The 26,501-nt window shown below is 39.5% G+C and overlaps 1 protein-coding gene across 1 annotated transcript in view; it reads left to right on the top strand.

Moving 5' to 3' along the window:
* The first annotated feature begins 677 nt into the window (after positions 1 to 677).
* The window catches only part of OPTN (optineurin), a 35,063-nt gene continuing 9,239 nt past the window's right edge, over positions 678 to 26,501 (top strand). Inside the window, 12 exon segments of the mRNA XM_028506725.2 lie at positions 678 to 853; positions 1,351 to 1,527; positions 2,207 to 2,287; positions 2,290 to 2,408; positions 6,517 to 6,699; positions 10,704 to 10,777; positions 12,598 to 12,732; positions 18,144 to 18,246; positions 19,427 to 19,542; positions 21,191 to 21,340; positions 21,713 to 21,806; positions 23,101 to 23,259. Of these exon segments, the coding sequence (XP_028362526.2) occupies positions 748 to 853; positions 1,351 to 1,527; positions 2,207 to 2,287; positions 2,290 to 2,408; positions 6,517 to 6,699; positions 10,704 to 10,777; positions 12,598 to 12,732; positions 18,144 to 18,246; positions 19,427 to 19,542; positions 21,191 to 21,340; positions 21,713 to 21,806; positions 23,101 to 23,259 (1,497 nt within the window). The 5' untranslated portion in view covers positions 678 to 747.

Genomic DNA, 26,501 nt, shown 5'->3' with positions numbered 1-26,501 from the left:
CTATTTTTTACTTCTTGAAATCTCCATCCTCATTAAAGAATGTCGTAAGAATGCCCTTCTGTATGCTAGCTGCCCTAAAGAGAAATCATGAAGGTGACAGTGTTGCAGGGTCTGCTGTCCCATCACTAGTAGCACCATCTCTGATTACCTATACATTCCTTTAGACCAATGGCAGGTCTCAGCCCCTCGCTTCCAGGGGACCTCCAGGGAGCCCAGGTATTACCTGGTCAGGAAGGAGCACTGTCCTGCACTCCAAGTGTGTGGATGTATTTTATTATATGGACGCACACAGCACTCATAGATGATATGACACAATGATATATCAGATAGCATGCTTCCCTCTCCTCACCCTCCAGTGACTGACTCACCGCCTCTGCAGTTCTTCATGAAAAGGTTTTATCATCATCTTCACAAAGTGTGAAAAAGCAATTGTTTGCCTAACACATGTAGCCAGTCATTAGAAGAGGTTTCTGTGTTTGCCCAGGTGGGAGGCCATACAGAGGTAGAGTTGGGATACATTTTCTCTTATTTATGTGCACTTTGACTCCTCTACAAAATAAAGTGGTATGCTTAAAATAGTATCAGAATATGCAATAATTAAGCAAGATTTCCTAGTCTTTTCAGTGTGCTTTGTAAAATTATCAAATACCAAAGCCTGAATAGTAAGTCATATCTTTATCATATTGCAAGTCTGTGTTTGGAATCAGCCTTGACAGTGGTCGTCCCTTTTGTTAAGAGTGACTGTGGATGAGCTATGAAAGCTCAGTGAACCCAGCTTCGTCCCCTGTAAATGAGATACATAGTAGAGTTTCAGCGAGGATTAGACATGAGTGGTGCAGTGATTCAATACACAGTAAGCATCTAAAATATGTTAGCTCCCCCTTTCTTCTTAGCCAGAAAATTAAGAAATAAAGTATAGAGATTAAGAACGGCTTTGAGATATAATTCACACATCGTACTATTCACCCAAAATGTGGATACTTGAGTTTAAAGATCTGCATGGGGAAATCAATGTAATGATACTTTGCACATGTCTACAAATATATATATGGAGACTCTCTTGAATGACCTGTCTTAGGATTCTCAGGCATCATGACGTCCTGCCTTCTCTTTCTCCTACCCCAGCTCCTCACTGCACCTCTTTATACACAGACAGACAGACACACACACGGAAGCTATAGTATACCTTTTTTGTTTAAAAGGAAGAATCATAAATGTTCAATTATAATTGGAAAGAACATAGGCAACCCTTAGAATAATTTTTAGCAACTGCTAATGGATTTGGCGGACTCATGGAGACCCCTTGCAAAGAGGGGAACAACTATTTTTCAGTTTGTAACTTTCCCATAGGAGCTGCTGCCATGTCCCACGAACCTCTTAGCTGCCTGACTGAAAAGGGGGACAGCCCCAGTGAAACCACTGGGAATGGCCCCCCACATCTGGCTCACCCAAACCTGGGCACATTTACCCCAGAGGAGCTGCTGCAGCAAATGAAAGAGCTCCTGATTGAGAACCATCAGCTGAAAGGTGAGCGGCACTTGGCCCTGTGTTTCTCCGTTCACCCCTGGCCCTCTTCTAATCCCTTTGTAATGAGGCTTGTAGGTGAACTAACTCCCTGCTCTTTGTCTGGTTCCCTGGGGGGCAGAAAGAGAACAGACTTTAGCTTTTAGTAAGGAAAAACTGTTTCCCTTATTTACTCTTGGGTACAAGTCAAATAAAAAGTACTTTTTGTATCTCATGGAAATGGCATAACGGCATTCAGCCCCTGTAAAAGGAAAAAGAAAGACAGGCTGCTATTATAAAGGCTGCTATTACTTCAAAGTTAGTCCTAAATATTCCCTTGTTAAAAGGAAGCATTCAAATATCTCAGGCCACGGCTTTGGCAGGACCACTGTTTGAATCTAGGAGTCATATACATTAGCCTGTTGAGTTTTTCATAGGCTTTTGTGCTATATGGAGATACCCAAATCATTTTATTTTCTTGAGATTTTTGAGGACTAGAAATAACTTTAGAACTGCTAGTCCTGCCTGGAAGCAAAAAACACTCATCCTGCTACATCCTTTTTCTGGCTGACCCTTGGGCCCAGGCTCAACCTGACCCCTTTCGATTCAGAGCCTCATGGGGAAGTGGTCTGAGGGGCGGTTTGATTCATTAGATCAAGTCCAGTCCCTTGTTGTGTGACACCTTACTCTGAACCCCACACAGAAGCCATGAAGCTGAATAACCAAGCTATGAAAGGGCGGTTTCAGGAGCTTTCAGCCTGGACAGAGAAACAGAAGGAGGAACGCCTTTTTTTGAGACCCAGAGCAAAGAAGCCAAAGAGCGCCTAATGGCTCTGAGCCATGAAAATGAAAAATTGAAAGAAGAACTTGGAAAACTAAAATGGAAAACAGAAAGATCATTTGAGGTGAGCAGACTGATTAATTTAATTTTATTTTATTAATATTTGTAGTGGAACCTTACTTGTCTAGATTTCTAGATTAAACCCTTTCATGGGTCACGTCAGATGCATTATCCTGAAAGAAGTGTTCTTGCTGAGAAGACTGGTTGCAGTTTTTTTGTGTGTATGGGATGACACTCCAACCATCTGAGCCACCCGGCTAGGGCAACTGGCTGCAGTTTTAAGGATCATGAATAATCTCTTTTGGGGGAAGGAAATTTATAAAGTTTTGACCATACTGATTTTAGTCAAAAGAATATTGACGTTATAAATCAATATTCTGTATTCATTATAGACAGAGCACAAGTTTTAGTTTTGGTGTGTCTTTGATATAAAATTACATTTTAAAAATTTACTGTTACTCAGGATTTTTACTTATTGTTCCTCTCAGTCTAAAACAGATTCCTCACTTTATGTTTTACTTTTACTTCTGAAAACTGGTTTGACAAATGTCATGTTGTGACAGGAGATCATATAGGGTTGCCATGTTTTCACTGACCCAAAAAACCTGGGAAATACACTCACAACCAAAAGTTGTGTCAAAGACATTTGTGGAAAAACAAATGAGAACTCGTGTGAAGCCTCTGCTCGTGCTCTGAAGCTCACTGAGGGTTACGTGTTTAGATGGACACCTGCTGTCCAAACCAGCAACCTAACAGCTCTGTGGAGGGTGGAGCCCTGGGTTGGTTCAGGGAGGATGTAATCCCGGATATCAGTGACTTTTCTGAGACTTTACTTTGAACTTTGTTGATCTCTAATTTCTTAAATGGGTAAGGAATGCAAACAAATCAAATGGAAAGAAAATAATGAAAAGGGGATGATGATATGGAATAATCTAAAGAATGGAAAGTGGTTTAGAAAATATCATCAGTCTATATCAATAACCTACTCAGCACCTCACACTCATGAGACAGTGAAAACACTCAGGCCTCATACATTCATACCTGCATTGGAAATGTCTCACTGTTGACGAGGTTTATCGCCTCTTCAACGTGCCTTACAGTTTTAAGAGCATTCAGTCACTTTCCTGGGGGAAATCTCTCATCTTCTAAATATTTTTGAGGTACAGTACTGTGAAGAAATGATCACCTGGATATATGAGTAATTTTCTATTCTCTGGAAGAAACCATCTTACCGATATTTACCTTGGGTTTTGGGACATGAGCTGACAAGCTCTCAATTGGTATCAGCAAATTGGGGACTATTACATTGAAGTCAAAAGGGAAGCTTCCAGAAGCGGATTGTCTGAGATAATATGCCTGTAGGTTTTCTTATATTTCCTAGCATTGGAAGAAGTTGAGATCAGAATCTAAAGCTCTGGATAGCTCCTTTCAATGCAGATGATAAGTTGAAGAGAGCTACAAGCAGGACTCAGAAGTGAGCCCTTGGGACAAAGGACTTGGGTGTTTGGAACAAAGAGACACTTACTACTCTTTAAAATTCTTGCTCGTCAGCTTTCTCCCCCAAACTGTGCCTTCCGGCCCACTTCTATCTCTTTGCCTCTTGCTTAATTTTTGTTTCATGGATCATTTGCGATGATTTTTAAAATTTACATCCTCGTCTTCCTGCTTAGTGAAGCCCTTAAGGCCTTGGACTTCTCTCACTCCTGCGGGCCCATCTTTGCTGCTGTTTCCACAGGGAATGCCCCCCACCCCGGGCCATGAGGGCTCCTCATGCTTTCTGTACCACACAAGGCAAGGGAGTTGGGATTCTCCTTCAGAGAGCTGCCTTCCCATCCTCAGGCTGAGGCTGAGGCATTAATGGCTCTGTCCAACTGCACTGTCCACTATTCTGTCCAATGATGTCACTAAAGAGTACTTTTTAGCTTTTAGTTTCACATTGCTAGGCAAAGGTCATCATAGACTTTTCTTCTTGGATTATAAAATGGCATATCGACCCACACACAGGGCCAGGACCAGAAGATAGAGACTTGTACAAAAACAGAGAGACCAAGCAGTTGCCGTGTTGCACAGAGGTCGTTGGTAAGTGCTAAAAAGTGATGACAGCATAACAAACAGTGGAGTGGGGTTGAGATTTAGGAGAATAAACCAAGGGATTTCTAGCCCAGGGAGGCAGGGAAAAGACTCTCAGTGTTAAAATGGAGAGAAACTTAAAGTGTTATCTTACAAGGTGTTTATGGGCAAATAAGTAGTCGTAATTTCCCAAGGATAATTAAGAGATGCTCACAATTGTGGAAAAAGACAATTACCGTGACAGACCAAGATTCTATGTCAAGGCCTTATATCCCTGGTCCTCAGACACTTGTTTAAAATTCTCTTCTAGGAACATACTTTTATAAGGAGACAGAAAATTCAAATAAAACTCTAAAAGTCTCTTTTAAGAAAAGCAAATAAAACTCTGTTTCCTACCTTTACACCAAGGTAGCTTTTAAAAATCTTGGCTGGTGTAGCTCAGTAGAATGAGCATGTGCCTGTGAATCAAACGATCTCCAGATCAATTCCTAGTCAGGACACATGCCTAGGTTGTGGGCCAGGTCCCCAGTAGGGGGCACACAAGAGGCAAACACACATTGATTTTTCTCTCCCTCTCCCCTTCCCTCCCCCCTCTCTCTAAAAATAATAAATAAAATAATAAAATAAAATAAAATGTCCCCCCGAGAGGTCAGGTGGGTAAATGTGAAGCTTCCTAATGGGACACAGTCTTGCCCTCACCTGCTTACTTCTTGGTTCCAGGCTGAGCAGTACCTTCCTTGTATGTTTTCATTCCTTTACATGTATGTTTCCTTGATGTGAGTCATTACTGAGAGAGATTGCACAAGCTGTTCACCTTTCCTTGTACACTCGACTCTTCCATTTCACAATGATCTGCTTTCCTCTAAGGCCTGTGGTAGATTCCTAGCAGGGTACTGCTCCAAGTGAAGAGGACCATGATGTTGATCTCAGTGGTGGGAGGAGCAATTCCCTGTTGCACTTTTTAAGATTCATGGATGAGCTTTATGGTGCAGGCACATGCCCTTCTGATGCTTTTTGGTTCCTCTGTGAGTGTTTGGGCATGTTTACCATCCTTAGGAAATCTGTCACAGAGGGTGTGTGCGTGTGTGCATGTCAATTTTCTATGTGTTGCATCCTCTGATATTCTCAGGTGTATGTATTTCTGTGCTGCCATGCCCACAAGACTAGTGAAGGTTTCCTGAGGAGGAAATCAGAGAGGCTGAGAAGGTCACAATTGGAAGAGACCATATGATACCATGTCTCTCTTTCTAAGAAGAAAACTGAGGCCAAGACATCAAGTGAATCTACTTGAGACCACACATGCACTAATGAGCAGTGTGGACTCTAGCCTGTCCCCTTTGCCCCCAAGTAAAACACTGTAGCCAAACAGGGTCTTGCTCTTCTGGTTTCGCCATGTGCAGTAATTGCGAAAGGACGGACACAATATGAACTTGACATTAGTGCAATATTTATGTTTATAATTAATGTTTATAGAGGTTGAAATTTAATTATTTGTCTTTTGTACCAGCCTCTGATTTTCAGTTTGCTTATTTCTCACCAGACTTAAGTTTAACAACCTTAAACCACCACCACAAGGTATTTCTGTGCCCAGACTATACCCCAGGGAGAATTTCGAACCTTTCGTCGTGTTTTTGTTGTTACTGCACCAAAGTGATGTCCTCAGTGCTTTGCCTTCTGAGTAGACTTGACAGGTGTGGGGGAGGGTATACATTTGTGGAAAGAAAAATAAGCAAGAAGTTGAGCTGTGGTGGCTTTTTGTCCTTATTTTCTGGTGTTTTTGGACCTTACAATTCTGCCATTGCCAAAGTCTGGTTGGTTATTTTCATTATATCAAATTATTCTAGCATGCTAACAAAGCATGTCTTCCTTGTCATGAAGTTATTTTAATTTTCTATTATTTGAATACAATAAAATAACATAAAAATGTTTATTTTAATTGTTATGTTAAAAACAATTTGCCAAGGAAATGCAAGATTTTCCTACTGTAAGACACGGGATGAAGCTGGGGAGAGACTGCCTTGCCAGTGGGTGTGGGACGTTTGGGTTTGACACCAGGACCTTAGTTTGATTCATTAATTTGCTTTGCTTCTCATCATTTCCAGGACCCCGCTGAGGACCCACAGGTCCCCAAGGCAGAAGCAGAACAGGAAATGGAACAGCTGAAGACCCAAGTGGTCCGCCTTCAAGCTGAAAAGGCAGATCTGCTGGGCATTGTGTCTGAATTACAGCTCAAGCTGAACTCAGGCGGCTCCTCTGAAGACTCCTTTGTTGAAATTAGGATGGCTGTAAGTGTTTTGCTTTTGTGTGAAGCAAAGTCTAAAACCTCGCCTTGGCAGCTGATACAAATACCACCATTTCTTTTTCAACACAAGAAAGCCACTTAGTGGGGAAATTTCAGTGTAGCAAAGGTAAATTGACTCTTGCTTTTTAAGTATAACACAGTGCATATAAGGCTTATCGTAGCTGAAATGGAAAAACATGAGTTACCTTTTATGATGAAACAGCTAGTTCTTTTCTCCCCAATGTCATCACAAATCAGACATTTATGTGCTTCACCTAAAAGAAAAAAAAGCATAAACTTTTTCAGGCCAGGTCTCAAAGCTGTGTTTCAGCATTTCTCTTAGGTGAGTAGAATCGTTATCAGATGCAGTAAATGAATGGTTTTAAAACATTGCTTAATATTAGAACCCTCTTTTCAAACAAGGTCTTATAGGAACCATAGTTTGTTAAAAAAAAAAGTGGAGAACAGAAGGAGCAGAGCTGCGCTGGTGGTTGTGGAGGAACTGTCTCGGCTTCTCTAGCAGCAGCTGCGGAAACCTCTGAGAACAGTTTGGAGCTGGTGCTGTCAAACTTGCATTTATGTGCCACCAAAAATGAAGTGAAGGCATGTCTGGACACATTCCTAAGCACATGTGCAGCATCTGTCCCGATGTATTGGGTGTGCGCAGTGCTACTAAAAGGGTGGATGAACCACAGAGCGGCCCCTCTTTCCTTGCTACTAAAAAAGATTGAGCCCTGGCTGGTGTGGCTCAGTGGATTGAGTGCCAGCCTGTGAACCAAAAGGTTGCCAGTTTGATTCCAAGCCAGGGCACATACTGGGTTGCGGGCCAGACCTCCAGTTAGGGGCACGGGAGAGGCAACTGATCAATGTATCTCTCCCTCTTTGTCTCCCTCCCTCCCCTTCTCTCTAAATAAATAAATAAAATCTTAAAAAATAATAAAATAAAAAAGATTGAGAAGAAAGGGGACACTCAAGGGTCAAATCCTCTGTCATACACACTGTCATTTCAGCTTTGTCAAAGTGAATGTCCGATAAAGGAAAAGAGATAAAATGTGTCTCTGAAAGAGAAAAATGTACCTTGTAGATAAAGGGGGTGGGTAGGGGAGGTGGGAGGCAATTTGAAAAAGCTAAGCTACTGGATGTGTCCGAAATACTAGAGAGTGACTTTCTTTACTTTCTGATTCATTTGCTGGACTAAAGATTGATAGAGTTAGAAAATGGTTCTTAAGAATCTTGCCATTCATGCTCCCTGGCAAAGTTTAGATGCATTAATAGTGGCTGAAATCAAGAGAATTAAAATACCCTTTGAAAGCACACTTGCCAGAATACCCTTTCTGCAAATGAATAAAGATTATGAAACACAAATTTGATGAAAGAGCATCAACCTTCTGCAAATAACTGATAAAACTGAGGAAGCCCAAAAAGCTTATCAAAAGTTTCCAGAAGGCTTCTTTCTTTTCTTTCTTTCACTTTTTTAAGTTAATAAACTCTGACTTTTATTAGGTATTCAATAAACAACCCAAAACAATAAAAACATTATCTCCAATTAATTTCCCTATTAGTCATGGCCTTGATTAATGTTCAGTACATGATATGTGTTCACTAAAATACCATAGATTGACTAACGGTGGCTCCTAAGACTAAATAGGATTTCAAGGTTTATATCTAGTTTTGATGTTAACCGAAGCAAAGAAATTTACATATTAAAACTTCTAGGCCCTGGCTGGTGTAACTCAGTGGACTGAGTGCTGGCCTATGAACCAAAAGGTCACCAGTTCGATTCCCAGTCAGCACATGCCTGGGTTGTGGCCTGGTACCCAGTTGGAGATGTGTGAGAGGCAACCAATTAATGTATCTCTCATACATCGATGCTTCTCTCCTTCTCCTCCCTTCCCCTCTCTAAAAATAAATAAATAAAATCTTTAAAACAAACTTTTATGTACTTATATTTAGTCCAAGAAATTTACTTAAATAAATTGGGAGCTTCAGGGTAAAAGAAAACAATGGGATTAAAGAAATGGGTTTTTGAGTCAGAAAGCCCAGAATTTGGTTCACAGTTTAGACTTTCACTTATTTTGTGCCTTAGGCAAGTGGCCTAATGCCCCAGAACCCGTTTCCTTATCGCTATAAAGGTGAATAAAGAAACACCACCACTTTGCCATACTACTTTCTTCTCCTTTTGCTTTTTCTCCTCCTCCTCATTTTTCTCATGAGACCAGAAGGTAAATTAATGAAACCTAGTTTTCTAAGTACTTCCCTTAGAAACACATAAAGGAGCCCCACATAATTTCCATGTCATGATCCAAGAAACAACGTGAGCATTGCATCAACTGCCAGGTATTGGCATCATGAAGGAGGGCTAAAGCTACACATTCATTCATCTCCCCAGCAACTGATGCACTCCCCCACAGGGGTGCACATGGTGCCACTGTTGCAGATACAGAGGTGGCTAAACAGGCGTACCCCCCTCCCCAGAGTCAGAGCTATATGTAAAGAGATAAAATGAATGAGCCCACAAACAAATATAAAATTGCTATTGTTGAGAAGTGCAGTGAAGACAGAAAGAGTGTGATAATAATGGGGAATGTCATTTCTCTTGGGGTCATCTTAGGGCAGGTTCTCTAGAAGCAGAGCCTGAAGTGGAGCTATCTGTGCAAGTAATTGAGGGAGCGCTCTCAAGAGAAGCCTGTAAGGGAGAGAGGTCAGTGGGCTAGGGCAGGAGGAGAAGCTGGGGGTTCAGGAGAACTCCAGACTCAGCATGAAAGTAAAAAGAGATCAACAATAGAAGAAAGTTTCATACTAGCTTATGGACTTAGTAAGACTTTTTAAAAGTATATCTATCATTGCCCTGACTGTGGCTCAGGCAGTTGGAGCATTGTCCCCAGTATGCTAAGGTTGCAGGTTCGATCCCAGTCATGGCCCACGCAGGAATCAGCCAGTGAATGCATGGATGGGTGGAACAGCACATCGACATCTCTCTCTCTCTCTCTCTCTCTCTCTCTCTCTCTCTCTCTAAGTTGCAGATTTGATCCCTGGACAAGACACATACAGGAGGCAACCAGTCAATGCTTCTCTCTCATCTCAATGTTTCTGCCTCTCCTTTCCCCTCTCTCAGTCTGGATGAATATGGTTTCTTTAATTCCTTAGTTGTCAGACTTCCCTTCAACTCAATACCTGACAGCTCTAAGTGATGGTTGTTGTATAGTTTAGTTGTAATTTTGATGTGGTTGTGTGAGGAGGTGAGCCATGTTTCCCTACACTGCCATCCTGACTGGAAGAGGCTTCTTTCTTGAGGGTACCTAGTATGTTCTCTCACTGATGAGGGACAGTTATTTTTAGTGTAAACCTGTTTTTTTTGCCTTGCTCCTGAGAATGGGAAAGCACTGCCCAAGATTTGGGAAGAGCATACACAATCAAAATTATCCAGAACATCTTTGTGCATTTTTGGAAGATTATCCTGCTACAGCATTAGAATAGAAATGTCCTTTGTCATTCAAGCGGTCTTAATCTTCTTGGTTTCTAAATGGCCGAAATACATATGATTTCTAGCAGGAGCTGACTTTGTGAGCCTTGTCACAGAGAACTGCTGTTTTTCAACTTTGCTTCAGCAGGTTCTAGCAGTTTGCATTTTAAAGGACTGTACGGGGGAGGTATATGGGGCTGTAACTAGGTCTGTGTGACCTTACCCTAGGAAAGAAGGGAACTGCCAAGGAGAGCCAGAGATAAGCTCTCATGCTATGGGTTCAGGTTGACTGTGCTGAATGAGAAGGGACCGACCTCCGTCTAGATATTTGTAAACCTGACAGGGCATTTCAGGTGAAGGAAGGGTACATTTCCATTCCATTCCATTCCATTGATCAAATTGACACACCTCACATTTAAATGTTTGGTTGGCTCCTTGGGTCATGTGCCATCCAAATTCTTGTTCTCTTGCCTTTTCCTCTTTTGATAAGAGAATTTGTCTTGTAGACATATTGTGTTAAATCCCTTTCATTTCTGCTTCTATAGGAAGGAGGAGCAGATGTGGCAATGCAAGAAATCAAGAGGAGTCCTGGGCCCACAAGAACTGATGCTACCGACAAGTACGTAAAGAAAGACTAGGGCAGCCCGGGCGGTCTCGTCACTCACAGGTCCCCTGGGAGGTCAGACATCACGGCTGATTGAAAAAAGATTTCTTATTAAATTATACCTGGACCTTTCAAGACTGTTCCATTTAAATGCTGTTTAATGTTACAGCCAAAACTGGCAGAGAATAAAAACAAGATTTGGTGCCTTTTCAGGCTAATTAACCCTCACCACTCAAGGTATTTTTTATCTCCATCAGATAAAAAGTGAAAACAAACTTGTTATCAATCAAAAGACCTGTTCCTAATTTGCATACCAGTGCAGTTTGAGCTGGACCAGGCTGCCCAGCTTGTGAGATATTTCCATTTTTCTCTGCCCAGTTCACTCCTGAGTACAAGCCAAGGTGACAAACCCTACTGGCTAATCTTCTACCGCAATGCCGGTTACTGCAGTGAGTCTCTGGGTGTTTCTTAAAGTGCCCTGATGTCTTACCTGTGGAATGTCAAGTTCACCTGTCCCATCTGTATGTTAGGAAGCAGACCTCGTAAATGATGGTGGGGGAGAGCTTTGAGAAGATGCAGAAGGACTGGGTCCCTGAGACTCTTGCCGGTAGCAGTCTGCAGAAGAGGCTGTCAGCACATCCTCTATAAGCCAACTACTACTACTACTACTACTACTGAAAGTTTCTCAAAGGATGTCTTCCCTCCAAGACTTTTAATCTTTTTTTCTCCAGCTTGGTGAATGTATTTATAAAACATGAAAATGGGCTGTTTTGTTTTGTTTTTGTTTTTTCTGTTATGTTCCCAAGCTGTTATATAAGGGAGAAAATAAGTATTAGATCATCTTCTTTCCTCAAGCCAGGGCAGTTGGTATAAATGAAAGTTATTCCCCTTTTTAGTTAGAAAGTCCTGTTTTTCCCCATATTGCTTTCTCATATTGAGACTTTACTGGAAGTGGTGGGAAGGAAGCAAGCCTTGTTTGAAATTTCTAAGCCACTTCCTCCTCATTTAGATCCTTATGCACAAACCACTTCCTCTTTTGAGCCACATAGCTGTTTGTTTTTAATCGCAGGTTCTTTATCCTGTTTGAAATTATGTTAAGGAGTAGGAGATTGATTTCTAGATTTGGAGTTTGAGCTTCAGAATCAGAAACCAGAATTTACTCCTGGCTGATTATTAGATGTGTGAATTTGAATAGATTACTGAAAGAATAGCTGCCACTGGCGTCAGCAGAGTCACCTGGAATGTTTAGTTGTGGGGGTGGTCATGGTTTTGTTTGCTTGTCATTGAATCACCTCTTTATTTAATCACATTTTGGAGTCAAGGAAAATATTTGACATACCAACAGTGCCTATATTTCTCTGCTCTAATTATTTTAATTTCTTCTCAACTTGAGAATGCGATGCCTTCTGTGAAGCTGGAGAAAGGCCAGTGGTCTGCATGTCACCACCAGCCGCATGTGTGCTCGTGTAGTGTGACTGTGGTCCCATTCAAATTAGTTCTCTTGGAGAGCCGGGCACCAGAAACCGGGACTCCCTCTGCTCCACTGTTTCTGTGGGTCCTGTGGTCTTGTGGTGTGAGCCCAGTGACTGCTTGGGGGAAATGAGCAACTGCATTGTAAGACAAACCTGCTCCTTAGTCCACACTCCTTCCCTGGAAAGCATGGAGGCCTGTGGCTCTGGAGCTCACCGGGCCAGCTGTGCTTGGTCTGTGAATGAGAATTAATTGGAGAGTGTTCTGGAAAGCAGTTCCTTTAAGTTCATACCAGCTATATTCTTAAACTTTGACATTTTTGTTTTCTGATTAAAGCCTTTAACCTTTATACCATCTTGATGTAGGAGCCGACCTGCAGAAGGTGCCAGGAATTATTTGGAATCTGAGGAACTAACTGTGAGCCAGCTCCTGCTTTGTCTAAGGGAAGGAAACCAGAAGGTGGAGAGACTTGAAAATGCACTCAAGGAAGCCACAAAAAGGTATGAAATAGGTAACTTGAAATATGCATTAATTTCTTTTTTAACAGCTTTTTTGATAATAGCATTAAGATACCATACAATTCATCCATTTAAAGTGTGCATTTTGCCCTGGCCAATGTGGCTTTGTTGGTTGGAATGTCACCCCGTAACAGAAACTGTACGTGTTAGATTCCCAGTCAAGGCACATACATAGGTTGCAGGTTCGATCCCTGGTCTAGGCACATACAATCTCTGGCCTGAGCATGTATGGGAGGCAACCAATCGATGCTTCTCTCTTCTCTCTCTCCAGTCCTCTCTCTCTAAAAGCAATGAAAAAATGTCCACTGGTGAGGATAAAAATAAAGTGTGCATTCCAATGATTTTTAGAATATTCACAGAGTTATACAGTCATTATCACTTTATAATTTTAGAAGGTTTTTTTACCCTAGATAAGAAATCCCGCCCTGAGTGATGTGGCTCAGTGGATTGAGTGCAGGCCTGGGAACCAAAGGGTCGCTGGTTTGAATCCAGGTCAGGGCACATGTCTGGGTTGCAGGCCAGGTCCCCAATAGGGGGCACATGAGAGGCAACCACACATTATGTTTCCTTCTCTCTTTCTCTCTCTCTCTTCCCCTCATTCTGAAAATAAATAAAATCTTTAAAAAGAAGAAACAGAAAGTGACATCCAGTACCATTAGCACTTATTCCCCATTCCTCCCAATAATCTGCTTTCTCTTCGTAGATATACCTGTAATGGACAGTTCATGTAATCAGAATCATATAATATGTGATCTTTTGTGATTGGGTTACTTTACTTAGTATAATGTTTTCCAATGTTATCCATGATATGGCATATATTGGTTTTTCACTTATTTTTGTTGCTGAATAATATTTCATTGTATAACTATACAACATTTTGTTTATTTATTAGTTGGTGAACATTTGGGTTGTTCCCATTTACTGCCTATTATGAATAATGTTTGCTCTGAACATTCATGCACAATTTTTTGTGTGAATATATGTTTTAAATTCTCTTGGGTATATACTTAGGAGTGGAATTGCTGGTCATATGGTAACTCTATGTTTAATATTTTCAGGAATTATCAAACTGTTTTCCACAATAGCTGTACCATTTTACATTCCCACCAGCAATTTAGGAGGGTCCCAGGTTCTCTACATTCTCAACTCATTATTGTCTGTGTTCTTGATTATGGCCATCCTCATGGATGTGAAGTGGAATCTCATTGTGATTTTCATTTATTTCCCTAATGACTGATAATCTTGCATTTTAATTATGATGTGTCTTGGTGTGGGCCCCTTTGGGTTCATCTTGTTTGGGACTCTCTGCACATCCTGGACTTTTATGACTATTTCCTTCACCAGGTTAGGAAAGTTTTCTGTCATTGTTTTTTTTTTTACATAGGTTTTCAGTTCCTTGCTCTCTCTCCTCTCTTTCTGGCACCTCCATGATATGAATGTTGGTATGCTTGAAGTTGTCCCAGAGGCTCCTTACACTATACTCATTTTTGGAGGGATTCTTTACCTTTTTGCTTGTTTGATTGGGTGTTTTCTGCTTCCTTATTTTCCCAATATCTGAATGGATCCTCTGCTTCATGTATTCTACTCTTGATTCCCTGTAATGTAGTCTTTATTTCAGTTAATGTATCTTCATTTCTGACTGGTTCTTATTTATGTTTTCTAGTTCTGTTTTTATGTTTCCTAGCTCTTTGTTGAAGTTCTAAGTTCAACTGTTCTTCCTGTGAGTTCACTGATCATTCTTATAACCAGTGTTTGGAACTGTGCATCTAGTAGATTGCTTGTCTCCATTTTGTTTAGTTCTTTTTCTGGAGTTTTGGTCTGTTCTTTTATTTGGGACATATTTCTTTGTCTCCTCACTTCAGCAGCCTCCCTTTGTTTGTATAGCTTCTATGTCTCCTAGGCGTGGTAGGTGTCCCACAGGGTCCGGTGGCACAGCCTCCCCATTTTCCTGGGCTGGACACTCCAGATTTGCCACCCTCCCCCCATGTGGGCCGGTATACTCTCCTGTTGTAGTTGAGCCTTGATTGCCAACTGCTGTTGGCACATACAGGTCATGCCAAGGCCAGATGCTGCTTGTTTGAGAGATTTTAGAAAAGTCTGAAGCATGAGGCAGGACAGGACATTCATATGGAAAAACCACTAAAAGCTGCTTGGGTGGGTCCACAAGTTGGTTAGGGTGGGGTCTCAGGGAATCACCAGGGCAGGCAAACAGTGCGAGCCAGGTTGTTGGAGACTCAGATATAGTGCCTGCCTGCAGGCTCTGTAGTGAAGGTGCTCAGAAAAGGAGCAATGGCCTCTGCCAGCACTGTACCTGGGAGTGAGCTGCCCCTAGCTCTCACCCTGATGCCAGACAGTTCAGTTCCTCCCTGTCCCTGCTGCCTTTCGAGCTGCTGCCCCAGCACTGGAGCTTACAGTGAGTGAGTCTGCTGGTTTTTACACCCAGAAGTTATGGAGACTTCTCTCCTGGCACTAGAAGCCTGGTGTAGGAGCCCTGGTTTGGGGCTGGGACCCCTCACTCCTCAGGTGGGACCCCCATAGCTAAGATAGCCCTCCTGATTTTATCTACCACATGTGGGTGTGGGACCAGCCAGTTCCGTGTCTCTGCCCCTTTCTAGTCTCAATGTGGCTTCTGTACATCCTGTTCAGCTAAATTTCAGGCAGTTCTGAATGATGGTTGATCTGTGGTTTAGTTGTAATTTTGATGTGGTTGTGAGAGGATACAAATATTGCATTTACCTATGCTGCTATCTTACTGCAGCTGATTTTAAAGGGAAAATGTTATGTTTTAATAGTTATGAGTGACCAGTGTGTTAGTTTATTTCAGTCATGTTTCCTCTCCTCAGTTCTGTACACCATTCTAAGTGTCAAGTTTAGCCAATAAGCCATCCTTACTTAGACAACATGTTTAGCTTTAATAATAAAAGTGTAAACTTCCCTAGCTGGTGTGGCTCAGTGGATTGAGTGCTGGCCTGCGAACCAAAGTATTGTCGGTTTAGGTGGCTTAGTTGGTTGGAGTATCGTCCTATGTACCAAAAGTTTGTAGGTTCAATTCCCAATCAGGGCACATACTTAGATTATGGGTTTGATCCCTGGCTGGGGTGCATAAGGGAGGCAACTGATCGATGTTTCTCTCTCATATCAATGATTATCTCTCTCACTCTTCCTCTCTTTCTAAAATCAATAAACACATCCTTGGGTGAGGATAAAAAATGTTTTTTCAAATAGGTCTCACCATATCTCCACTGATTTACTAAGAAAAAATATATGGGGAGGATAGTTTCTAAGATCTGCATATCTACCTTCATAATTTATGAATAGTTTGGCTAGATATAAAAGTCTATACTGGACATAATTCTTCCTCTGAATTTTGAGCACATTACTTCATTGTATTCTAACTTCTGATATTATTGCTGAGAAATCCATTATAATCTGATTCTTAATTTTCTGGAATGAAACTTCTCATGTGCTTTGGTGCCAACCTGTGTATCATGCATTTGTTCTGGATACTTGGGTAGGGAGATCTGGCTGGGAGGTTTTCTTGAGGAGCCCCATGTCAGAAATTTAACTCTTTTCCCTCCTCTTGGTTACCTCTTGGTTACATACTGCAAAAGAGACTCTTCCAGTCTCCTGCCTGGAGGGTACTTTTCTAGATGCCAGGATTTAGATGCTAGGGTTCTATTTTATTTTTTTAAGATATATTTCTTTCCCTGGCTGGCGTAGCTCAGTGGATTGAGCGCGGGCTGGGAACCAAAGTGTCCCAGGTTCGATTCCCAGCCAGTGTACATGCCTGGTTGCAGGCCATAACCCCCAACAACCACACATTGATGTTTCTCTCTCTCTCTCTATCTCTCTCCCTTCCCTCTCTAAAAATAAGTAAATAAAATCTTAAAAAAAAAAAAGATGTATTTCTTGTTTTTTTTAGAGAGGGGAAGGGAGAAAGAGAGGGAGAGAAATATCAATGTATGGTTGCCTTTCGCACATCCCCCACCGGGGACCTGGCCCACAACCCAGGCATGTGTCCAAGACTGGGAATCAAACAGGCAACCCCTTGGTTTGCAGGCCAGTGCTCAACCCACTGAGCCACACCAGCCAGTGTTAGCTGCCAGGATTCTTGAGATAATTAGAAGACTGAGGGTCTCAGCATTTTGTGTGTAAGCTCCCCTCTTTTCACTAGGAAACCCAAGCCCTCAACTCTGATTAATGAAGGGTCGGTCCCCCTATTTTAGTATTTTCTAGTTCTGTTTTCTTAAACTTCACCCAAGGATATGTTTATTGATTTTAGAGAGAGGGGAAGGGACAGACAAAGAGAAAGAGAAACATTGATGTGAGAGAGAAACATTGACTGTTGCCTCCTGTACATGTGCCTACCTGGGATTGAACTCATAACCTAGGTATGTGCCCTGACTGGGTTTTGAACCCGCCACCTCTTGGTGTATGGGATGATGCTACAACTAACTGAGCAACCCGGCCAGGGCTCTTCTAGTCCTTCTTAAAGATACCCCACCTTCATCCCCAATCCAGAGTTACCTGTTGTCACCAACTCCTGAGCCTCTGGGTCCCATCGTGCAGGTTACATCTTGGCTCTGTTAGCTTCAGATCCAGACTTTTTGGTCTGCCAAGTCAGTTCCTACTCATATCTATGCTTCTCAAATCTTACTATTATTTTTTTCTCCCTTTCTTTTTGTTCTTGTAGGTATATAGATCTTTAAAAGTTATTTTGGTCAGGTTTGGGATGGGAGAGAAACAAGACTCTGTTTCATTTGTATTGGGATAGCTTTCATGTGATTACTGTATTTTGTTGTGTATAATGTGTACTTTTTTGCCCAAAATTTTGAAGGAAAAATAAGGATACACATTATACATGGATATAATAATTACATAACATGAGTATAAGAACCCTGTGTATTATGCACACAAAACCATGGGTGCACATTATACAGGGGAGTGTATTATACACAGCAAAATACAGTATGCTTCAGTGAAAGAATGTTGCCGCATATGTTTGTTTTGGGGATTTGTAAACTTAGATGGGTCCAGGAAGGAAAAGCCTTTTCTTAGGACACACACACTTATGTAACACACAAGCATGCACGTGTGTACCCACACAAAAAACACAAAAAATACTTGTTTTTATGTCAGTGACATAAAAAGAGGCAATGTTGTTCAGTCTTCAGGATGTTAATACATTTTGCCTGTGTATGCATTCATCTCTTACGTCAGTTCTAGCCAATTTTAGGATGAAAGCTAAACCAAAGCTAATATATTGAATGCAAAGAGATTTTGAAAATCCCTGATCCTTTATCCAGATTTTGAACAATGTTCTTTTTGGTGCTTCTGCAATTGTTTTTTCTCTTGAAGAGAAAGTAATTTCTCTATATTCTGTAATCTTTTAGAGTTTCAGATTTTGAAAAGAAAGCCAATGATCATTCTGAGATCGAGACCCAGACAGAGGGGAGCACAGAAAAAGAGAAAGAAGAGGAGAAAGACAGAGAAACTGTGGGTACTAAAATTGTAAGACTGCTCTCACACCCACGAGGATGTAAGAGTAGTATAGAACTTGCAGTCGAATCTTGTGATGTATTATTAGCTTTAGAAATACGGAAATAATTTTAATGTTAAGTATTTTCTTTTTCTCTCATATTTCCTTGTCCTGATTTGAATTTCATTTATTGTAAATCACAGTGAGATGTATTCCTATCCTAGTGATTTTAGGAAATCACTCCTATACCTCCTCTTGACTGATTTCCTCTCCTAACGTCTCAAGTGAGTAGGCCTGCTAAATGGAAAAAGAATGTTGTCTACTGTATTATGAGATCATTTGAGGATGTGGCTCGGAAACTTAGGTGCATGTCAAAGGTCTTGGTTCTATCCCAGTACTGGTCTAAAAAAAAATAGTTCCAGTGAGAGAGTCTCATGCTTATATAGTCGCTATTTCATGGCACCTCATTGCCTGTCTTGGAGTCTGCAGTCTTCAACCCGGAGAGGGCTGATGAAGCCAGGAAGCTGTCAGAGCCACAGCAGCCCATGCAAAACACATTTACATAAGATACTTACTTTAGGTAATTCATTTATTTAACAAATATATATTGAACTGTGTGCCTTGCTCTGGACTAAAACCCCTACTTTCTAGAGAATAGAGAACATTTAAAAAACTGAGTTGCAGAGACAACCTGTGAGTAATAGTACCCACAGAATTGACTAAAACTAATTCAACAACCAATAGTAGAGAGACAAGTACTGAGACTTTCAAGGCACCATAAAACTCACTGACAAAAATTCTAGAGCTGCCAGGAAAAAGCAGTACAACAAAAATAGGTGAGTAAATTAGAAACATAAATTAGCCAGGAATATGGGTTTGAGCTGCTAACTGGATAAATTAGATTGTACCGTGACACTGCTGTGATCTGTGATCCCCTAAACCAGAATCAGGATTCATTTTAATTATGATAAAGTTATTTTCACAAATGCATCCCAATTAATCTGTGTTCTATGAGGAAAAAGAGTTGTAACCAAAACATTTTTTTCATTCAGGATATTTGGGGCATTCATTGTGAAAGGTTTAATCAATTCACCAGTCAGTCTTGACTGGAACGGTTCACACTGTTTCCTCACAAAGAGGTGCATTTAATCTCTGATGCGAATCCCACGTGTATGTTTTGGATTTCCTGTGCAACAGGTTGGAAGTGAGGTGGAAGCCTTGAACCTTCAGGTGACAACCTTGTTTAAGGAGCTTCAAGAGGCTCATACAAAACTCAGTGAAGCTGAGCTAATGAAGAAGAGGCTTCAAGAAAAGTAAGAATGAGAGATGAATTTTATCTTCCTTCAAAAGGTGTACATTTTTACAAATATGTAACTATATAAAAAATGTAGTTTTGTTACTGTGTTATGAATAAAAGAAACATAGAGACCAACTTAAAATATGAATTCAGAAAACACTAGTGTTGTTCAGATTAATGTACAAGTTAATATATAAACACAAAATGCTTGTAGTAGTGGGGAGATGGGGCCCTGGGGACTCTGATTCTGCTGTTTGGAGGCATTAGGTAAGCATACTAGTGTATATGAGGACCTGCAAAAAGCAGTGAGCTGGATTTCCCGTGACTTACATGAGCTGACAACATTACTGTGAACAAATGTAAAAGAAAGCTGCAAAGAGCAAGAAGTTGAGTGAGATTTATTTAGAAAAAAATTCATGTTCAGTCAATTATAAAAGCTAATATATAAATTGAGAATTTTGCATTTGCTGGTTTCTCTTGATATAAGAAGTTACCCCCAAATTTTGGAAAGCTAAGTTGATGTTCTTTTGGCTAAGTTGGGAGACATTTCCAGCATAACATGCAAGTGTGCTTTCTTGGAGTCACACTTTCCAAGGCTGGTACAGCATGGCAGTAACAGCTGAGGATTCTGGACAAACACACCTAGGTTGAAGTATGGATCTACATCTTATTTGCGGTAGTAACCTCAAGAAAATTACTTATTTCACCTCTCTAGCCTCAGTTTTATTATTTGTAAAATGTATGTCGTAATTCCTACATCATAAGGTTTTAAGTGAGATAATGTTTAACATGCTTGGCATTGATGCCTTGCACGTAACTATCATTGGTTCATATTTGCTATTATTATATTACAATTCTTTTCCTGATCTTTAAGAGGCTTTAGGGCATTTCCTTTCCCCCGTCGAATCTTTGTCAGACGTCATAGTCTTTGTGCTTAAAAGAACCTGTCACTTTTTAAAATACAAAAGATATACATGGATCACTATATGAGAGGTATCTTTATCTAATCACTACTTTGGTCTATGACTAAATAACAAAAATATATTTGTATGACTACTAAAAACAATTATTCCAAGTGGGCAGTAGCTTGTGTGATCTTACATCTGTGCTTTTTTATGTTAGGCATTAGGGTTCAGAAATACGTAAATTACTTTTAACAGAAAAAGATCTGTATTTTTTAAAACTAATTTTTATTAAATTTATTGAGCTGACATTGGTTAATAAGATCATATAGGTTCTCAGTGTACATTTCTATGATATGAGATCTGTATGTTGCACTGGGTGCCCACCACCTAAAGGTGAACCATCTTAGTCACCATACATTAGGTCCCTTCCACCCTCGACACCTTCCACTGCCTTCCCTCTGGCAACCACTTTGCTGTCTGTGTCTGTGAGTTTCAGTTTTATATCCGACATATGAGTAAAGTCATGGTTCTTAGCTTTTCTGACTGACTTACTGCACTTAGCATAATATTCTCAGGGTGGTTCACCAGTACTACTTGCTTCTAGTAAAGGATCAAGGAGGATAAAATATTTGCATTGCTAAATCCTTGAAAAATGCTATCCTAAAATTCTTTGTGTTTGCTACATAGTCTTGGGATTTGTTTAAAAACCACTGAAAAATGAAGGAGCATTGTTTATCCTCATATTTTGATCTTTCTTAGATGTCAGGCCCTTGAAAGGAAAAATTCTGCAGCCCCATCAGAGCTGAATGAAAAGCAAGAGCTTATTTACAATAACAAAAAGTTAGAGCTACAAGTGGAAAGCATGCGATCGGAAATCAAAATGGAGCAGGCAAAAAGGGAAGACGAAAAGTGAGTATGCTGCGACTAAACAGCTACTTGGCGGAAAGAAGTTGGAACAGCTCTTTTATACAGATTTGCATTAGGGTTTGAGAATACATTTAAAATTTTTCTCCTTTATATGGAGGAGTACTAGGAGACTTTTCTAAGTAGGTAAAATTTAAGTTTTATAACAAGATTATGAAAATTACTGGTAATCTTATTTTGACTTTTTGGAAAAAATTGTTTTGTTTGAGAGTAAGAAAATGCTTGTAGGCGGTGGAATGATACAGGTAGGAAAAGAGATTTTGCTGCTTGTGTGTTGAGAAGAATGTTGAGAGGCAAGACTGTAAGATTCTATGCTATTTTCCCTAAGATTCCATCCTCAATTTCTGTTTTAAACAGGTCCAAATTAGCCATTCTACAGCTGACACACAACAAACTCCTTGAAGAATACAGTCACGCACTGAAAACAGTTGAAGACCTAAAACAGAGAGAGGTACTCAGAAAAAAATTACTTTGATAGCCTAGTAAGGGACAGAAACTATTAAACACTTTATATGGAAAGTAGTTGTATTAATCATTAATTAAGTCTGGTTTCAAAGGTTGTTTTCAGTTTATAATAGATTTCTTGACATCTAAGTGCTTATAACTTCAGATGTTCCATGTATGTTTGGGCATACCTCAGAGATAGTTGCAGGTTCATCTAGATCACTGCATTCAAGCTAGTCCCTTGAATTTTTTGGTTTCTTAGGGTATATAAGTTATGTTTACACTTATAGTTTATTAAGTGTGCAATAGTATTATGTCTAAAAATGTACATACCTTAATTTAAAAAAATAATTCATTGCTAAAAAATGCTAACCATCATCAAAGACTTTAGCAAGTTGTAATCTCTGTTGGTGGAGGGTCTGCAAGCACAATAAAAACAAAGTGCAATAAAATGAGCTATGTTTGTGTAATGAGCTTTGTGTACAAAGGTGGTGCTAATGTCCTACACTCAGGGAGTAAACTTGTAGCACTTCTCACAGTGGGTGGGTTTGGAAGAGATGGAAGAGCCAGGGCTCCTTGTTGAGAAGTGCAGAGCGAGACTGACAGGTGGGGCTGGTGAATCCATCTACTGGGTGGAACTCCTACCAGCTTGCCTGCTGCCACTGAGCCTGAGAGCCTGGATTTACCTGGCTGCAACTTAAATTAGGATTAATGCCCAGCATGGTATGATAATTTTTAACACCATGGATAGATATGTGAGATAATAATAAATGTGTTAATTAACCTGATGGGAGGAATCCTTTCACAATGTATACATGTATCAAATCGTCACACATATCTTACAATTATATTTGTGAATTTTACCTAATACAGCTGGAGTAAATAAAGGTGATGGAAGCTTTGAATTAGAAGGGGTCTTTGAGTTTATACCCTTATAAATACACTTTTTGTTTTTTATTTCTTTTTAATAGATTATTTTTAATTTAAACATTTTTCTTCTTTTCTACTGACTTCACAAAGTAAGAGTAACATAAATGAAAAAGTAGCAATATTAGCAAGTTACAACCTCACTGAGATCGGGGTTAGTTATAATTTTCCTTATCTTAGTGTTCTTTTTTTAAATTATGTTTAAATTAGAAAGTTATTATTTACAAGCCATAAATTAAATAAATACAGCTTTCCAAGTATCACTGCTAATTAACAAAACAGCTCAGAGCCAATCATTAAAAAAAATCTAATATTATATTAAAATAGATTGAATTATTTGAAAACCATTTCTAGAATAAACTTGTCTCTTTCAGTCAGAAAAAGTGGATAAGGTGGTGCTGCAGGAACTAAATGAAAAACTGGAACTGGCAGAGAAGGCGCTGGCTTCCAAGCAGCTTCAGATGGATGAGATGAAGCAGACCATTGCCAAGCAGGAGGAGGACCTGGAAACCATGACAGTTCTTAGGGCGCAGGTACTTTTTGAAACCTGAGCTGAGTGAAGCCAGCCCTATTTATATTCTCAAGTGGGAAAGCGATGGTGTTTAAAATGTTTTTTGATTTCATATTATTTCCATCAATATGTTTTTTTAAATTTTTTATAAAGTTTTATTGTGATGAACTTTTTAAAAAAGATTTTATTTATTTAGTTTTTAGAGAGGGAAGGGAGGGAGAAAGAGAGGGAGAGGGAGAGAGAAACATCAATGTGTGGTTGCTGGGGGCCGTGGCCTGCAACCCAGGCATGTGCCCTGACTGGGAATCGAACCTGTGATGCTTTGGTTTGCAGGCCACCCTCAATCCACTGAGCAATGCCAGCCAGGGCTGTTTTTTAAAGTTTTTGATTGAAGGATATCACGTGGAAAGTGCACCAATCCTTTAAATGCATTATAGCTCAATGAAGTTACCATTCTACATCTGAGAGTTGGATTACTTCCAGCTTGCAGCATTATGATTAATGTTACTGTGACACTTGTGTGCATGTCTCTTTGTTCACCTGTGCATTCATTTCTGTTGGGTATACACCTAGGAGTGGAATTGTGGGTTCATAAAGTATGCATCTACTGAGTTTTAATAGATAATGTCAAACAGTTTTCCACAGTTGGTTGTACCAGTTTTTGCTCCCATCAACAGAGCATTCCCAGTGTATTATCAGTATTCATACTGGTATTATCAGTTTTACATTTAAGCATTCTAGTGGGTATACAGTGATGTCTCACTTAATTTTCATTTCCTTGATGGCTAATAAGATTGAGTACATTTTCAAACGTTTACTGGCCATCCAGGTATCCCCTTTTGTGACGTGCCCGATCAGGTCCTTGTCCATTTTTCTCCTGGTTTGTTGGTTTTTCCTTAATTTTTATATTCATTGCAAGTTTTTTCACTCTGTGATTTGCTTTTTCACTCTTATAATGGTGTCTTTTGATGAACAAATTTGTTACTATAGTTCAATTTATCAGTTTTTTTCATTTATGATTAATACTTTTGTGGCCTGTTTAAAAAAACTTACTACCTCAAGGCCATAAAGATTATTCCTCGCCCTGGCTGGCATAGCTCAGTGGATTGAGCGTGGGCTGGGAATCAAAGTGTCCCAGGTTCGATTCCCAGCCAGGGTACATTCCTGGGTTGCAGGCCATAACCCCCAGCAACCTCACATTGATGTTTCTCTCTCTCTCTCTCTCTCTCTCTCTCTCTCTCTCTTCCTCCCTCCCTTCCCTCTCTAAAAATAAATAAATAAATAAAATCTTTTAAAAAAAAAAAAAGATTATTTCTCTATATTATCTTCTAAAAGTTTTATTGTTCTGCCTTTTACATTAAGATCCAGAAGCCACATAGAATTAGCTTTTCCATGTGGAGATAAGGGTAAAGATTAGTGTTTTTACCTATATGAATATTCTGGTGACTTGGCACTATTCATTAAAAAGGGCATCTTTTTGTAAGTACTCTGCTGCCCTCTTTGTCATATATTGTGTCCGTGTACCCATGGGTCTATTTCTGAACTCTATAATATTCCACAGGGCCATTTATATGTCTTTGCTCTGGTACCGTACTGTCTTGACTTATTATAAAGCATCAAAAGTGTTGAATTCTGGTAGAATAAGTCTTCCTGCCTCATTGGCATTCGTCGAGAGGACTTTAGGTTTTCCTTCCCTTTTTCATTTTCATAAAAATTTTAAAAACCACTTGAGATTTTCCACATACAGAAAAGCTTACTGGGATTTTGATTGGAATTATATTAAATATAGATCAATTTGGAGATAACTGACATCTTTACAACACTGAGTCTTCCAGGCCATGAATATGGCTTATCTTCTTTAATTAAACTCAGTAACATTTTTAATCTTTTAGTAGAGATTTTGTTCTTTTATTAGATTATTCCTAGATATTTTACATTTTAATGGTACTATTATAGATAGCATGTCTTAAAAACTTCATTTTCTAAGGATTGCTGTTATATAGAAATAATTCAGTACAATTGATTTTCATATATTGACTTTGTATGCGGTGAACTTGCTCAACTCACATTTTAATTCTAATTTTTATCTGAATTTTTTTGGACTTTGTACATTAATTATATCATTTGAATAATGGCAGATTGTTTTTCCCCCCTTTCCAATCTTTTTGCTTTTTTCTTTTTCTTGCCTTATTGCACTGGCTGGGACCCCAGTATAATGTTATATAATTGTGGGGATGGCAGACAGTCTCGCTTTGCTCCCAGTCTCAGAGGCTGTGTGTTCAACATTTCACTATTAAGTGTGTGATGTTTGCTATAGGCTTTTTGTAGATATCATTTACCAGACATACAAAATTTCCTTCTATCCTTGTTTGCCAAAAAGTTTTAGAGTGAATGTTGAATTTTATTTAAGAAAAATTCTTTTCTTTATATAATGATATAATTAGGTAATTATATACCTAATTATATAGGTATAACCTATATTAAAGGAGGAAAACCTCCTTTAATCTAGTGTGGTAAGTTACATTGATTTCTTAAATATTAAACAAACTGCATTTTTTAAATTACCCTCTGTATATATTCCCAAATTTGGTTTGTTCCTATTTTACTTAGGATTTTTTAACCTATATTTTTAAGTAAGATTGGCCTAGAGTTTTTCTTTTGCTAATATACTTGTCAAGTTTAGACATCAGGGTTATGTTGGCTTCATAAAATCAAGATACATTTCTTCTTTTACTGTTCTCTGGAAAAAATTGTATACAGTTGGCTTGTTGTGACTGTTTTGGCCTACTGTGGTTACTGGTGGGTGGAGGACTTGAAGAAGAGTTTATGAGTAAGAATACATCCTGCCTGAGATTTAAAAATCCCAAAAAAGGGGGGAACCTTTCTTTCTTCCTAAATAACTGGAATCTCAGAGGTGGTTTTAGGATGATTAGGTAACTAAAATAATTTTATTTTTTAATTACATAAATACTACTACTCATTATAAAATAGAATTTTTAGACTATAGAGAAGTGTATAAAGTAGAGAGTGGAAATCCAACTTCCCCCAATTTCATTTTGGTAAATGTATAAGTTTCTTGTTCTTTTTTTATTTTGCTTGTTCGTTTGCTTAATTAAAATGGGATCACACTATACTTTTTTTACTACATTTTTACTCATGATATATCTTGAACATACCTCCTTGTTACTACTCAGTCATGTTATTTTTTTTTATGGCAGAGTAGTGTTACAAAGTGTGTATTACCATGATAGATTTAACCAGTCT

Source organism: Phyllostomus discolor, chromosome 1 (assembly GCF_004126475.2).
Source record: "Phyllostomus discolor isolate MPI-MPIP mPhyDis1 chromosome 1, mPhyDis1.pri.v3, whole genome shotgun sequence".
NCBI lineage: Eukaryota > Metazoa > Chordata > Mammalia > Chiroptera > Phyllostomidae > Phyllostomus > Phyllostomus discolor.
This window is presented reverse-complemented; position numbering and strand designations above follow the sequence as displayed.